Below are 14433 nucleotides of genomic sequence, written 5' to 3'. Positions count from 1 at the left end.
TGGGCCCATTGCCCCAGGGGTGGGGCAATAGGCCCATTTTGACACTTTTTACAAAATAGTGTTTCCTTAAAAATGGTATAAATCTATAGGCGCCTAATTCACATCATCCATTCCTCATTAGTTGTACCTTCAAACAAAACAAAGAACCACCTCGTATCAATTAAAACTTCATCAAAAATTTAGTTTGAAAAAAGGGGGGGCGCGCTGCCCCATGTTGCCCTATGTACATACGCGAGTACATACATACCAAGCTTTTGCTCATGATCAAGTGTATAGATGGAATTTTGCCTTTTACTTCAACTTGGCTCCTGTTTTTATATCGCATACTCGTCATTACGTAATGGCGTCGATAATTTTTCTGTGTGATCTTAAGGATATTTTGAACACTTTCAAAACATTTTCAATAGAGCAAATTATAATCATCCGGAGATCACGCTCATAGAAAAACCATATGTGAGCCAAAGCTGAAATATTCACGTGTCACTCGAGAAATTTAGGACCAAACTGTGTGTATCAACGAAGAATATGCAATTGAAATGTGATGTTGAAAATGTTCGGTAGAAAACATTACCGCTGGGGAAGATGAACCTCAGGCGAGAGTTTCACAAAAAACTTCGACTTGCCACTCGAAAGCAAGATGGAACGCGCTGGGTAAAAACTCTTCACGAGTTCGGTGTTTAATTCTTAGAAAATGATTTTTTTCTCCAAATGCTCCTCAATAATTAAACTCTGAATTTGTGACGAAGAAACTTGACCTAGCAAGAAAATCTCTTCTCTTAGGAGAACAAAAACGTCGGGCGGGTAAGTGAAGAACCTAGCGCACTGGTGAGCTTCGCCTGCTAAAGAAATAGTTTTTTTAATACCTGTCTTTCTGATATAGAAATATTCTTCAATCATTCTCTATGATAATCGATTTTATTTATAGTCTGTTAAAACAGCTACAAGAATAGACCGTTTCGGAGCGACAACATTACTCTACCAAAGTCATCGTTCAGAGCCTATTCCTGCACTGGATTGTAAAAAATAAGCTTTTATGCTCATCTTATATCTACGTTATGTCATGCAACGAAGTAATTAAATTACCACAAAAAATAGGATTGTTTATTCGGAAAAGAAAAGTGCTATTCATGTTTAGGTTGATCTGTGATGCAATATTTCTCGACTTTTCCTAATTTAGCCAATGTTCGGAAGAATAAAGAAAAAGAAGATTTGAATTAATTAGACTCGCAGGACTCAACTCGACGATGTTGGAGAAAGTAAAAGAATTGCAAGGACTGTTATTCAATTTCAACTTTATGTCAGAAAATAAACGTAGAGCCTGCATGGTGAACTTTGATTTTTGTCTCATTCGTTCACTTCTGTAATGATCTAAGGAAAATGAATCATTTTTAAGACTATTGACCTTTGGAAATTGATCTATACTATTCACACCAAGCTATATATAATTCAATAAAGAGAAAAATCCTGTCAAATGTACCGATTATAACGCAAATAATGTGCTTATTAAAACGATATTCTGATCACAAAATCATCGTTGGCATGGCAATGGCAACCAATGGTCATTCACGTCCACTGCAGCTTATTTCTGGCAATTGACGATCATTGCCGTCGTGTACAAGTTCCCTGGCATCTATTAATGCTGCTCTCATGATCACCTCGGCTGCGAGATTCCACTAATTCAGATCAACTCTGAACCTAAACAGCGCAATGTACGTCATTTCGGTAATACGGGTTTTGAGATACTGCGTTGTGCATGGAGGTTCTGTGAGTCGTGAAGATCTCTGGCTTATTCCATTGGAGCAAAATAAACCAATCAAAAGGCGGGTGCTATCCCCGAGTGCTTACTGGACGTCCATATGGCTAAAGAACTTGATATAAAACATGATATACTCGCTGGCTTTCCATTACTGTCAAAAGGTAGGAAGACGAAAAAATTGCTTTGGTGTTTCTATACAAGCCACATTCTAACGGATGCTCAATTAATTCACAGGATAGATTTAGCCTCAAATATCATGTAGAATTCCATATTTATAATTTAAAACATTAAATTCACCCCAAGTATCTTGTCTATTCCGGTTATAACGATCAAAATTTCTCTTTACTCTACGGTCTTAGCAACGACTAATTCATTAACTATTAGGCTTCCAAATGTGCTCTCATCTAAATTGAAATATTTTAAAAGAAGCTAACAAAATATCCTCCCGAATTTGTTCTTCAGGTAACATTTAATTATAACATTATAACATATGCACGAGAATTTGTCTTGATCGCTCAGCATGCTACTGTACAGGTGGTCACGCTTACCTTTTCATAATCTGCAAAGATTTTCTACCATAACTGTTCTTGTTTGGGTCGATCTGTGATGCAATATTATTTCAACATTTTATAGTTTATATTATATTATTATAGTTTACAGTATCATTATATCGACATTCAACCTATTGTCCGTATTTCGTGACATGATTTCAGTTCAGAAGAATGCTAATTTTTCAAGAGCCCCACAAAAATACGGCTGATCACCTATATGATTTTCGTCCAGTGAAGCTAAATTATGGTGCAAAAAATTTAGTTATCTACTCCAGATCATCAATATTTTTATTGCAATATTTTTAATAGATTGATTAGCTGGCAGTGAAGCCCTTAGCACAAATGTTGAAACTATCAGGCAATTTACCGCAGTAGTTTATCTCCATTATGAAGATGAACGGAGCAGAGAAGTCATATTAAAGACCGCATTTCGTTTGCCATCATCCGGAGGGCAGAAACTGACTGTACTTGCCAAACTTCCCTCTGATTTATATACATATTCGCTCCCGGGAATTCCTGACGTGAAGCCAGAGCGGAGGCTATCTCATTCGTCTCGCTCTGACTCAAGACACATTGGAAATGTCAAGATAAAAGAAGTTTCTTGATTTTCAAAGATTATTAGTGTATTGTTTGGACTTTAATCTCATTCAAATCACCGTCTTTTCACTGATGAGTAAAGAAAAACGATATAATTGATAATTTCCCAGAAATGAAAGAGAATGAAATATAATATATAACAACTAATATGTAAAAAAATCATGATATCTGTAATGATTTCTTGTAGAGTCTTGTTTAAAATACTCATCGTCTTATAATCCCGGTAAATGTCTTTTTGATAATTAAAAAAGCTACTAGAAAATTTTTATTCTGTATTAATCAGCAATAAATTTCCTAGTATATATTACGAAACAGTTGTTAAAGGTGAAAACAATAATTATTATTAAATAAAATTCTTCCCTTAAATTTTGAGAGTTAGTCAAGGTTATTCTGTTCTTCCTATCATACATTGCACACGTTATGATTAAAGAAGCAGGGCAAAAGACGGTTATTACTCGTCACGCTCTAGGACATCAATGCAAAAGCGTACTCTCATTAAGGGCTTATGGGTTCGCCATTTCCAATCAAAGCTTTTTTATGCATCGGTAATGGAAGGAGACATTTCAGCAAGGCAGGCTTGACTTTCCAGGGTGTAATTTCGCTTGAGAATGTTTCAAATTTAAAAAAGTCATCAACCATCAAAACGGGTCAAGTTAATTGACTGATAATAAGTGATTTTGTGGACAAATATTGTATTTTCAGTGTTACTTACTCTCAAGATGACTGCGCACCGCGTACAGATGAGAATCGTTGAATAATCTCGACGAAGAGAAGTAAAAGAGAAGTAGCTTCTTCATTGAAGAGTTTCTTTTTATTTTTTCCAGGATGATGCAATTTTTAATGACCCTCTAAGGAGTCCATTTGTTCTAAAAGCAGATCTCCATGTAATGACAATGACAGGCTAATGTTCTTGAGTAATTAAGCTAAATAAAAACCTCTCGCGCTCTTTCATGTTTTTTGTTAGCTTGGCAAAGGCATGGTTCAGATTTTTTATGGAATCAAATTCTGCCTGATTCATGTTTTGGGTATCAAAGAAAGATCTTATGAATCTGGTGTCAGTCTGCCTCGTTTACTCGTCCTTGCAGTGTTTATATCAGGAAAAAATATCTTTAGAAATGGTTGATTCCAGTTATTCGAGGGAAAATAGAATTTAAAACTGCCTAAAAAATATGTCTGGAAAATTTATTGCTGTAATAATATTGAAGAAATTGCTTATGTGTCGGCCGAATTACTGAATCTGTCACCAAAATGAACATGGATTATGTTTCGGGCTTTGAGCTACCTGGACTACAGCCAGTTGGCTACTGCAGCTGTTCAGAACACGTGTAACACGTGCTTTATTCAGAAAAAAATGTCTACTTCGCACTCAACTACTTAGAAAATTATACCATGGATGATTCTCTCAGCAACTTGAATTCTCTCAGTGCATACTCAACATTGTAAAATTTTGCTAACACGACCATCCATTCCGGGCGCTAACAGAAAACTTTTCGGGTGAAATTCAGCAGGAGTGTTTCATTTGTCAACGCATTCAGGAGAGCGGACAGATTTTTCTTCGATTTACTGCGCGTCTTGTTAGTGAGAAGCTGTGGAGTCTTTGGTGTTCAATCATTTTTGGGTTACGGACGAAGATCAAACAAAGTGACGACGTGTTCTAACAGGGAAATTGTTCGTTCAAAGTTTCTGCCTATTTCAGGGTAATACGAAAAGAGTTTAATTTTATAATTTTGTCTTTTCATTGCCAGAAATACGGATAATTATGAGGTTTGGTCCATTTTTGAAACTTTAAAATTATAATGTAATTAAAAAATTTTCATTCGCAATTTCAGTTAACTAATGCACGAGCAGGATATACAAAAAAATTTGTGACATTAATTATTTTATTCATATTTTGACTTAGTGTTTGGAATACTTGAACAGACGAATAGAAAAAAAATTAAAAACCCATTACGTATATATGCCGAAAATTGTTTGAAAAGAAAGATAACGGAAAACCCCTGTTTTACGGATACAAATCACCTTAGATTCTTCACTAATTCAAACCATCCTCTATCTGTTAATGATTTTATTGAACTTATGACCGATTCCTGGCGTTGAAATAACCAAGAAAAATTTATACCCTCCTACGGGAAAATTTCGAAAGCACGATTCCCGATCGTTCAGCTGCTGCACTCAATAAAGAGCATTCTAAAACCTCAACACAAATATGTGAACACGTAACTTGCAGAAATAGGCTAACAATTTACAATTAGGTCGTTTCGTACAGCAAATTACTTCTTAAAATATTTACAACACTAATTATGAGACACTTTAATACTTGAGGCGGGACTTTTTACATGAACCCTGTAATTATATAACACATGAACAGTTTAAATAATAGTTTTATATTACAATCACAATGAAAATAGGTTCTGGAGCTTCATCGACAATTCGCAAATGCAGTCCAAAGTTTAAATTACGTTTCGAGCTCAGGTGCTTGAGTTTTGCTGCACATCTCCGAGTTGCATTTGAGGCTCCCGGCAATTGACGGCCATCAGTTGGCCGAGGTCGGTAGCGATCAAGAATTAAAATGGCTGGCACTTGAATGTTTCTCGGGGGCACGGCGCTCCAATTAAGCTCCCGCATGCTAGGAGTATTTGTATTCCGAGTCGGCCTGCCCTTCAATATTGCCAAAAGCCGAAACTGACAAGAACATGTTAGGGTACTGCCAACCCAAGAGCTGTATTTTACATTAACTGGCGGCTTGCGTTCGCGGGTGAAACAAGATCGCATTGGTGTCACAATAAAACGAAGAAATGAGACTGCGATCATTGCAACGTTCACTATTTTGGGTAAAAGAAACTGCTTCAACTGGGACGTGGCTGACAAGAATGGGTATACGAAGGAGAGCTGCATGCTGACAAGAGGAGCGGTGAGCAGCAGTAGAAGCAATACAGGCGCACTGGTCTGGTGAAGGCTGGTGCTCGCGTCGTAATGCATCGCGGCGGGCTCCTTCTCTGTGGGCCGTGAAGTGTACAAAGACATGAGTGCAACTCCGCTGCTCTTCAACTCAAATATCAAGTAATTAAGGGCAGTAGATTAAGAGGCTGGACTGCCAAAATTGATAGTTCTCTGCGAAGTAATTGAACTCGCCTAAGAGAAACCTAACAAACATTCCTTCAAGCTAGATATATAAAAATACAATTTGATCATTTTTAAAACAATTAGTAAAAACGTAGATATAACTTTAATAATTTCTAACCAAGCAAGACATAGACGGAGACAGAGGCAGCTGGCAGGTCGCGTGGATGACACGTGTAGTTCCCAGCGTCTCTGGCATCGACGCGCTGCAGGGACAGTCGAGTGCTGGCTCTGGCGCCTTCATGGCTCATGAAGAGACTTAAACCACCTCTGAATGGTGAGAAATGTCATTATATTCGTTGCTTTTTAACGGACTATTAATGATAATCCCAGAAATAATAATCCCAGTAGAAAGATATTCAGCAGCAATCATAATAAATTTATATCATGTGTCAGTGAGAGTGGTATCTCTGCAGAAACATTCCAGTCGGGTATTTTTATATTATACTTTGGCGATTTATATGCGACAACGAAACTGTTAAATTAATTTCGATTTGCTGGAACGATCATCGGAGCCAACATTATGATATCTTTACATGCCGGTGAACTCATCGTTGCTGGTGGAAGACAGCCATTCGTCATATATTTTTAGTTGGCTAGTGAAATGAATACCCCCACGTGAATCATGTTCCCTCATGTATTTACATTCAAGACGGCAAATGGAAAAAATGCTGATTTTCAGAACCGAAATTTTATAATGAATAAAAAATCGAGCTTCCTTTAATTAGCTATTCATTTGCCACTGTGAAAATGAGTCATGTTAGCAGAGATGGATAAATCACGGGATAGATGTCTAGATGGATAAATGCTCACAAAATACCTAATTTTCCTGTGCAATAATGTTCTTAAAATGAGGGAAATTGCATGGAAGTGTTTTGAATTTGTATCGAATAGGCAGTTAAACTGTTTGAAAAATGAGTGTATGTAAAATTCATATATAAATTATTCAACACCTAATTTTCAATGTACTCAATGCCTATTATATTAATATATTGCCAAGATTCCTGCCACTTTGTTAGACAATAAACAGGATGATGTAATCCGAGACATAAGAAGAGGTTTCAAACGAATCGAAAACATGACAGTCCTTTTTATAGAAGGATTTCAGTGATGTATATGTTCTAAGTTCTTTTAGTTTTATATTAAATATTATATGATGATATACTGAAATCTCATGAGGGTCAGGACACAGCAATCAAAACGCGTTTTTTGCTCGTGATAAAAAGAAATGTTTTATTATAAATGAATAAGTAAAAAAATAATAAAAAGCGTTTTAGTATGAATATTATGTATGAAATATTCATAACTTATTTTCTAAATTAAAATATATGTTTTCTACTATGTAATCTTCGCATTCATATCCTGAATACGTTTTGACTGATATCAGTGTAAATTACTGTTAATACTAAATTGCTTCCATATACATTCTCCGGAATAAAATTTGGTTTGGAGAAACAGGCAGCAAACCAATAATATTTAGTTTTATGCATTACGACGATGACTGACATTCTTATGGTATAAGCCTGAATGCACGTACAGTTCTTGCGCGTGTCCAATATTAACCTCAAGGCAGAAAATAATTGTTTTCTGGGAAGTTTTCATATTCCAAAGGATCCTAGCCTGGCCTTGTGTTTACGTGAACTTTATGATAATTTACGTAAACTCCCATGGTGCAAGGCTGGCGTAAAACATCTTATAATAATTCAAGAGCCTATTATGAAGAGCCTCCCATAATTCTTTGAGATGAATTTTTCACTTGACTGGTCAGGCGAAACGAAAACGGATGGCAGCATCTGAACGTTGCTCGCATTCTTGAGAGGCCGCTGGCTGTGCCGGTCAAACATTGTAGGAATGTTTGTTAGAAGCCTTAAGTGCGATGTTCAATTTCATATCATCTGTCTTCATATCACTGTATGATCTTGAAGTTCAAGCTGCCATGAAGGACTCGCGTTTTCTGAGGAATTAATTTAGAAAAGTCTAGATCATGGTCAGTAAAAAACTTCCTTTACTTCTCCGCATCGCGATGTCATCAGGTAGCGTGAAATATGAACATTAATTATCATTTCTCAATACTTCATGAGATTGCCTTGCACTTTCAGTAAATTTTCACTGTCGTTCAAGCCCGAAAAACTCGCTGTTTTTATTAATACATTCATTCGGTTCATGATTGCGATCTCATAATGAGCACTATGCATACACGTCTTCGAAATTTATTTGGTTGAGGAAAAAAAGTATTCAAATTTTCCACTTTTTACTTGACTTGACTTGAAGTTTTTTCAGTGGCAAAATTTATTTAGGTAAAATTTAATGAACGTTGAGCAAACATGATTTTTGCAAACTTTCTATTGCTTTATAGTCGAAATCATTTTGTGAAAATCGCAAATGATGCACGACCTGAGTCGAATTTAAGTAAATGTGTTCCCTTTCGGCATTGGAATGTGGTATACGTGGGCGGCAGAGCTCGAATAGAATTGTTCCACTTTGTTAACTCCTCAGTCGCGGAAATTGTCCATTCTGTGCAGGACCGGATTTGAATTCGGAAGCATTATTTAGTGGAGTTGTTAATAAACGCAATGCTTACGAACGTGACGCTTATTAGTTGACGTTTTTCAATTAATTATTTAAGGTAAAAGAACCTTTCTTGGCTTAACCTAACCTTAGTAAAATAGTAAAAAAGTGTCTAAAAATAATTTTTCACACCTCTAACCCTAATTCCCTAATTCTAACCCTAACCTAACGAGATTTTCGTTAATTAGCATGTCGCATAATAACGTTCATATTTTTTTTTTGTGTCGCACTATTAGCAAATACTAATCATAGATAAATTCTGCAAAATTGGTAAATTCCGAGACAGTAGTTGTGCGAAATTTTGTCACACAATATGCCAAAAATGTCGCGCTATTGTCGAAAGTAGGAGCAACTTTTAGATCGAACAATTCAGCGACACGGTTTTCGGGAACTGTTAAGGAACGGGTCGCACAATAACTATACATATCAATAATATATATTACCATTTATATATAGTATAGTAATTAATTGGGATAACATGGGTTAGTTCCATGCATATAACAAACAAATATTCAGACAGTAGAAGCCCTATCATCCATATAATGAAAGACAGAACCAGTTCTTTTGCCAAAAATTGCCATCATATTTTTCGGGTAGTTTTAGACTCTGACGTCGTAACTCCTCCATTTTCCGGAAGTTTGTGTGCCCGCTTACTTGCCGCGAGTGCTGGCGCTGCAATGCTGGAAGCTTTTAGGCTTTCCTTGAGGATTGGCAGGCGGCCTGATCGTACGACCGATACAGATTGTGGCGATTGTGTAACAATCTATTTAGGAAGGGTCAACTGATGTTGGATGATCGTTCTCTTGGTCAAGCTGAAATTTCATTCCATAGATTAATAAAAAATTGTTTTTATTAATAATCATAATATCTTAGGTGGTGAACTGAGAGCACAAGCAACGGGGATCCGGCTTCACAGTGATGCAGCGTCGTGGCAAAAACCAAAGCCTCATTGCCATAACTCACTGTGATGCATATGCTGCTGCTTTATAGTAGCTAACCTTATATGACATCCTCCTTTATATTCCAACACTGAGATGTTGGAATATAAATAGTTTTCACTTTAGTATTTATTGAGTACGGTGTGATAAAAGAAGACACTGGTATCACAGGTGTCAAACCAGAATACCATAATGCTATGAAATGAGAATAGTCTCAACAGGGATGTAGCCTAACCATACGGTGGTGTTATAAAACGGGTACTTCGGCATCCCTGATGACAAAATACTATACTGTGGTGTCATGTATCGTACATATGCACTATTAAAAATGGAAGTAGCAATATCTTATCAACTATAAGCAATAAGTTGTTGAAATCGAATCAAGTAAAAGTTAGAGTATTTCCCGAACACCTTTTCGTACCTACATTTAAATTTTATCAATATATTATAGTTTTGTTATTGTATGTAATAATTTGTTCAACCGCGATACTCTCTTTCACTTTGAAACAGCTAAAAAATGGGTAAATATATCTTCGAATTGGCCAAACATTCTTGTATTGGCTTCAAAGATTCAAATTTTTTTGCATATTTCTATTCTCGCCGGCAAAAGGGTTAAAATAAAGCCTCGCCTCGTTGTGGTGTCGTTGAGGACATTCAAAGAATAAACTTTTTATGTTTATATTCCCGCCAGGTGTAAACTGAAGCCTCACCTCGCTGTGGTGTCGTTGAGGACATTCAAAGAATCAATTTTTTTATATTTATATTCTCGCTGGGGTTAAACTGAAGCCTCGCCTCGTTGTGGTGTCGTTGAGGACCGTGGAGTTGTGCGTCCATACAAGTGGAGGAGGATGGGGCGGCGCCAGCAGCCAGCAGGTGAGCAGCAGGCGAGACCCCGCGTGGAGGTAGACTTCTTGTGGGCCCGCTATGTGGGCCCGACCCTCTGGCACCACGAGAGTTCATACCAAGAAAATAAGAACGAATTGCACGAAATTTATTCTTCGTTATACGTTAGTTTGTAAGATGCTGGAGATTTTATGAATGAGTATCTTCAGTGCCAATGGAATGGGTGCAATAAAGACAATTTAACACATGATTATTCTCCATGCCATTTTCTACGGATGTACTCGCAAATTGCCAAATGTATGAATAGGCGTTAAATATATAGATATGATGCCCGCGAGCTTCAAAAGAAAAGGATTCAATTGGAATTAAAATTAATTGAATTGAGTGCACGTTCTGTAATGAGTGAGAAGTCGTAAGGTCAGATAACAGATTAAGTTGCTCATAAAAAACGCTAACGCCATAGAGGCAAACTAAAAGAGATGCTTGAAATGAGGTACATGTATATTGTACCTCGGCTTCCAAATTCACAAAAAAAAAACTTCGGAAAGTGAGCATTTGCCAACGTGTACAATTTATTGTATTGAATCGGCTTTAGGCTTAGAATTTTAGTCGAGAATTTTGAATTGGTGTGTATAGGATTAAGTTAATCTCCTACTGGCATTTTACACGATCTTACTGAAAAATTTTATCCCTTACTACCAGTTTGAAAATTAATGAGCTATTATGCTTCCGCAAGATCTTTAAAATGAAATAAAATGCACCGAAGCATTTGGAAAAATGATACATTACTGATTTCAGTTATAGCATCGACCACTCATGCTAATTTTTACAGAGTTTAATCAAATTTCCTTCCACATTTCCTTCCACATTTGGTTTCTAGAATAACTATGGAACAAATGGAAACAAGGGAGAGGAGGAAAACACTTTCACACAATTCTCAACAACGAAGTTTAGCCTGACAGGGTGGAATACCTTGGTGGAGTAATTACTACAGAAGAAATAAAAATAAAGCGAATGCTGAAAACGCGTTCACAATATTCTCACCAACAACGTGGAGCATGACTGGGTGGAATAGCTTAATGGGGAAATTAATATAGAGCAAACGAAAATAAGGCGAGGGATGAAAACATTTTCACAATATTCTCACCAACAACGTGAAGCCTGACAGGGTGGAATATCTTGGGCCTGGTGTTGACCTGACACTGGTAGACTCCTTCGTCCGCTTGTGTGACGTCACTCAAGTGAAGATCCCATACGGCGGCTGCACCTTTATTGTAGCCTTCCACCTGACCGGCGTGTGCAGAAAAAATTGAGCTAACTTTTACCCGGGCAATTCATGTAACTTTGTAAGAAGTTTTACGGGTTTATGGAGCCCAGCGTTTACTAGACCAAAGTGGAATTCTATGCTAAGTTTCCGAAGCAAAAGTTTGGCCTAGCTTCGCAATAAGAAATTTTCCCTTATGGATGGATTAATAAAAATTGAGATATTAAAGGCCTCAGGCATTTACTAAAAATTCAAATACTAAAAATTTAAACAATAAAGACCTGAGGCTGCTGCATAGATATTTAAATTAAAAATTAATAACTACTCTGCGTTACACCGTGTTGACTTGTTTCCAGATCTTCGAATCACATTTGTAACGGAATTCTACGATAAAGATGTCGGCAATGAGAAATATTGTTTGTCCTTACCACCGTTCCAACTTACGGAGAACCGTTTGTCGGTGGTGAACGTGATGGCATTAGTGGTGAGAACCTGAAGATCGTTTTGACGAATCCATGAAACCTGGCATGAAAAAAATTTATGAGCGCCACATGGAGATTATAAGGCGATTAGAACAGCAAGAGAAAAGAATATCATATAATTTTTCATTATTTATCTGAAGTAGAAAATAGTGCTCCAAATATAAAAAGATGCCAACTATGAAAAAAAGTATTTGCAAATTTCTCCAGTTTATTGTTTTATTAGGCTGACATGAAAACTTCACTGATGATCATTGCCCTGACAATTTCAATTTTCATTAATCAAATCCCTTACAATGAGCAACGCGAACATCTTGATTTACTTGGCAGCCATGTCAGGATTAACGACGTGCCTCCTGAGTATCAGTAACAGGTTGATATTTTTACTCACCGATCTGCCGCTGAGGTTGGCAACCCTGCACGGGCCCGGAGCGTCACTTACACGTTGATATTACTCACAGATCTTCCCGGAGGTAGGTAATCCTCCATGGCCCGGTGCGTCACGGTCACGTTGTTATGACTCACAGATCTGCCCCTGAGGTTGGCAACCCTGCACGGCCCGGAGTGTCACGGTCACGTTGTTATAACTCACAGATCTGCCCGGAGGTTGGCAACCCTGCACAGCCCGGAACGTCACGGTCACGTTGTTATAACTCACAGATTGTAAATTTAGGTTTTTAACTTCTGTTTGTGTTTTTTTATTAACTCCAAACTAATTTTCTGCATTTATCTGTGTTCTAGATTTATCGAACTGACGATGGAGCTGGTCTCCGAAACGTTTTCAAACGAGATATGCTAAATTTTTGTGGTGTTTTCTTCGCTTTTAAATTTCTAGTCAAACAAACAAGTCATTGCATTTAGAGTTGATTTAATACTCAATTAATGATGCCCATATAATTTCATCACTTTATCTATGTCATAATTTATAGTAATATTATTTGCTTAAAAAGTGTTTGCTGTCGCTTACAGAGTGATTCATGGAATTTTCCAGATTTAAAAATTCAATAAAAAAGTACTAGTAGAAATACCATTACAGTATACATTTTGTTGAAATGTTTTGTTGTTTTGTTTTTTTGTTGTTTTGTCATTTGTCCGATGTCATCTCTAAAACTATCTGATACAAAAAATCAGGTAATAATTTTTCATTTATATTATAATGATATCGTTAGTAATTTTTTCTTTCATCGAGATTTCGAATCAGGAAATTTCCGAGAATCACCATGTATAAATGTTTAAAAGATGGGGTCACTATAGTTTTTCAATGTAAGTCAAATTATTGACTATTTGAACCACCATTTGATTTATGATACAAAACGATGGAATGTCATGTCATTTCATTTTGACAGCATTAATTATAGATCTCTGCTGTGATCGGGTATAATTTCTTAAACGTATTCATCGTCTCTGAAGAAATTTACAATTTTAATTAAGAGATTCAGTTTATTAACCAAACTATTTAGAACAATACCACTCTTCTCTTAGAGGTTGCATCTACCTGTACATGTTGAAGTTGCCATTAGGAATGAATATTTTGATAATCATTGTTGGCCACTGGTGCAGTCGCTTGGATCGTTATATAATTGATTCAATATTCAAAACTTCGATTTTTTATTATAAATATACATGAACGAGGCCCGAATGAGGAAAAATGGAATTTTCCACTTAATTTTTTCACTCAACTCAATACTTTGTGCATGTATGTGAATTTATTTCAATATCTCTGAAAGCAGCTGAAAGAAACAAATATTTCTCTATGACTTCTATGAAACAACTCTGCACTTTATTGAGCTTGGCCAACAATTCTATGGAATCAATCATTGGTGCAGCAAAGCTGTGGCGGTATTGCCTAACTTCTTTGATCTACAAGTTACATTTCCTTGGAGCTCGAGCACGGCGGCGGCGAAACCACCACCAGCCTAGCTATCAAACTAGTCTTAGTTGAAGACGTCCTGTGTTTCCTTGCAATAAAGAAGTTCAAACAATAAATATTAGTTAGGAACATTTACTCATATGAAATCACAAGTATCTGAATAATGGTATCATTAATGAAGTGGGTGGTTTAAACATAAATAAAGTGCTGTCCAAATTTCATAGCATTTATCATACGTGACCGTGGTAAGTTAATGATAATATATTTAATTCACCAACTAACACATATCGTCTGAAAATTGTACTGTACAGAGATGCAGATTAGACGATGAAACCCATTCGCATCCAACTGAAACGATGTTCGAAATACGAGCTTACTTTTTATCAATGGGTGGGAACTAATCTATTCCGGTTATATTTGAAATCCTTGCAGATTACATACTTCGCT

General features: G+C 36.6%; 1 protein-coding gene across 1 annotated transcript; it reads right to left on the bottom strand.

The window, feature by feature from the left end:
- Window positions 1-4787: 4787 nt before the first annotated feature.
- On the bottom strand, window positions 4788-13619 carry LOC108671449. The gene is made up of 7 exons (XM_047883648.1): window positions 13612-13619; window positions 12642-12666; window positions 12082-12159; window positions 11521-11659; window positions 10323-10470; window positions 6146-6294; window positions 4788-5900 (listed from the first exon to the last, which is right to left on the bottom strand). The coding sequence occupies exons 1-7, from the start codon at window positions 13617-13619 to the stop codon at window positions 5287-5289; spliced, it is 1161 nt and encodes a 386-aa protein (XP_047739604.1). The 3' UTR covers window positions 4788-5286.
- Window positions 13620-14433: the final 814 nt, after the last annotated feature.

This window comes from Hyalella azteca, unplaced genomic scaffold (genome assembly GCF_000764305.2).
Source record: "Hyalella azteca isolate HAZT.00-mixed unplaced genomic scaffold, Hazt_2.0.2 contig13402, whole genome shotgun sequence".
NCBI classification, from domain to species: Eukaryota; Metazoa; Arthropoda; class Malacostraca; order Amphipoda; family Hyalellidae; genus Hyalella; species Hyalella azteca.
This window is presented reverse-complemented; position numbering and strand designations above follow the sequence as displayed.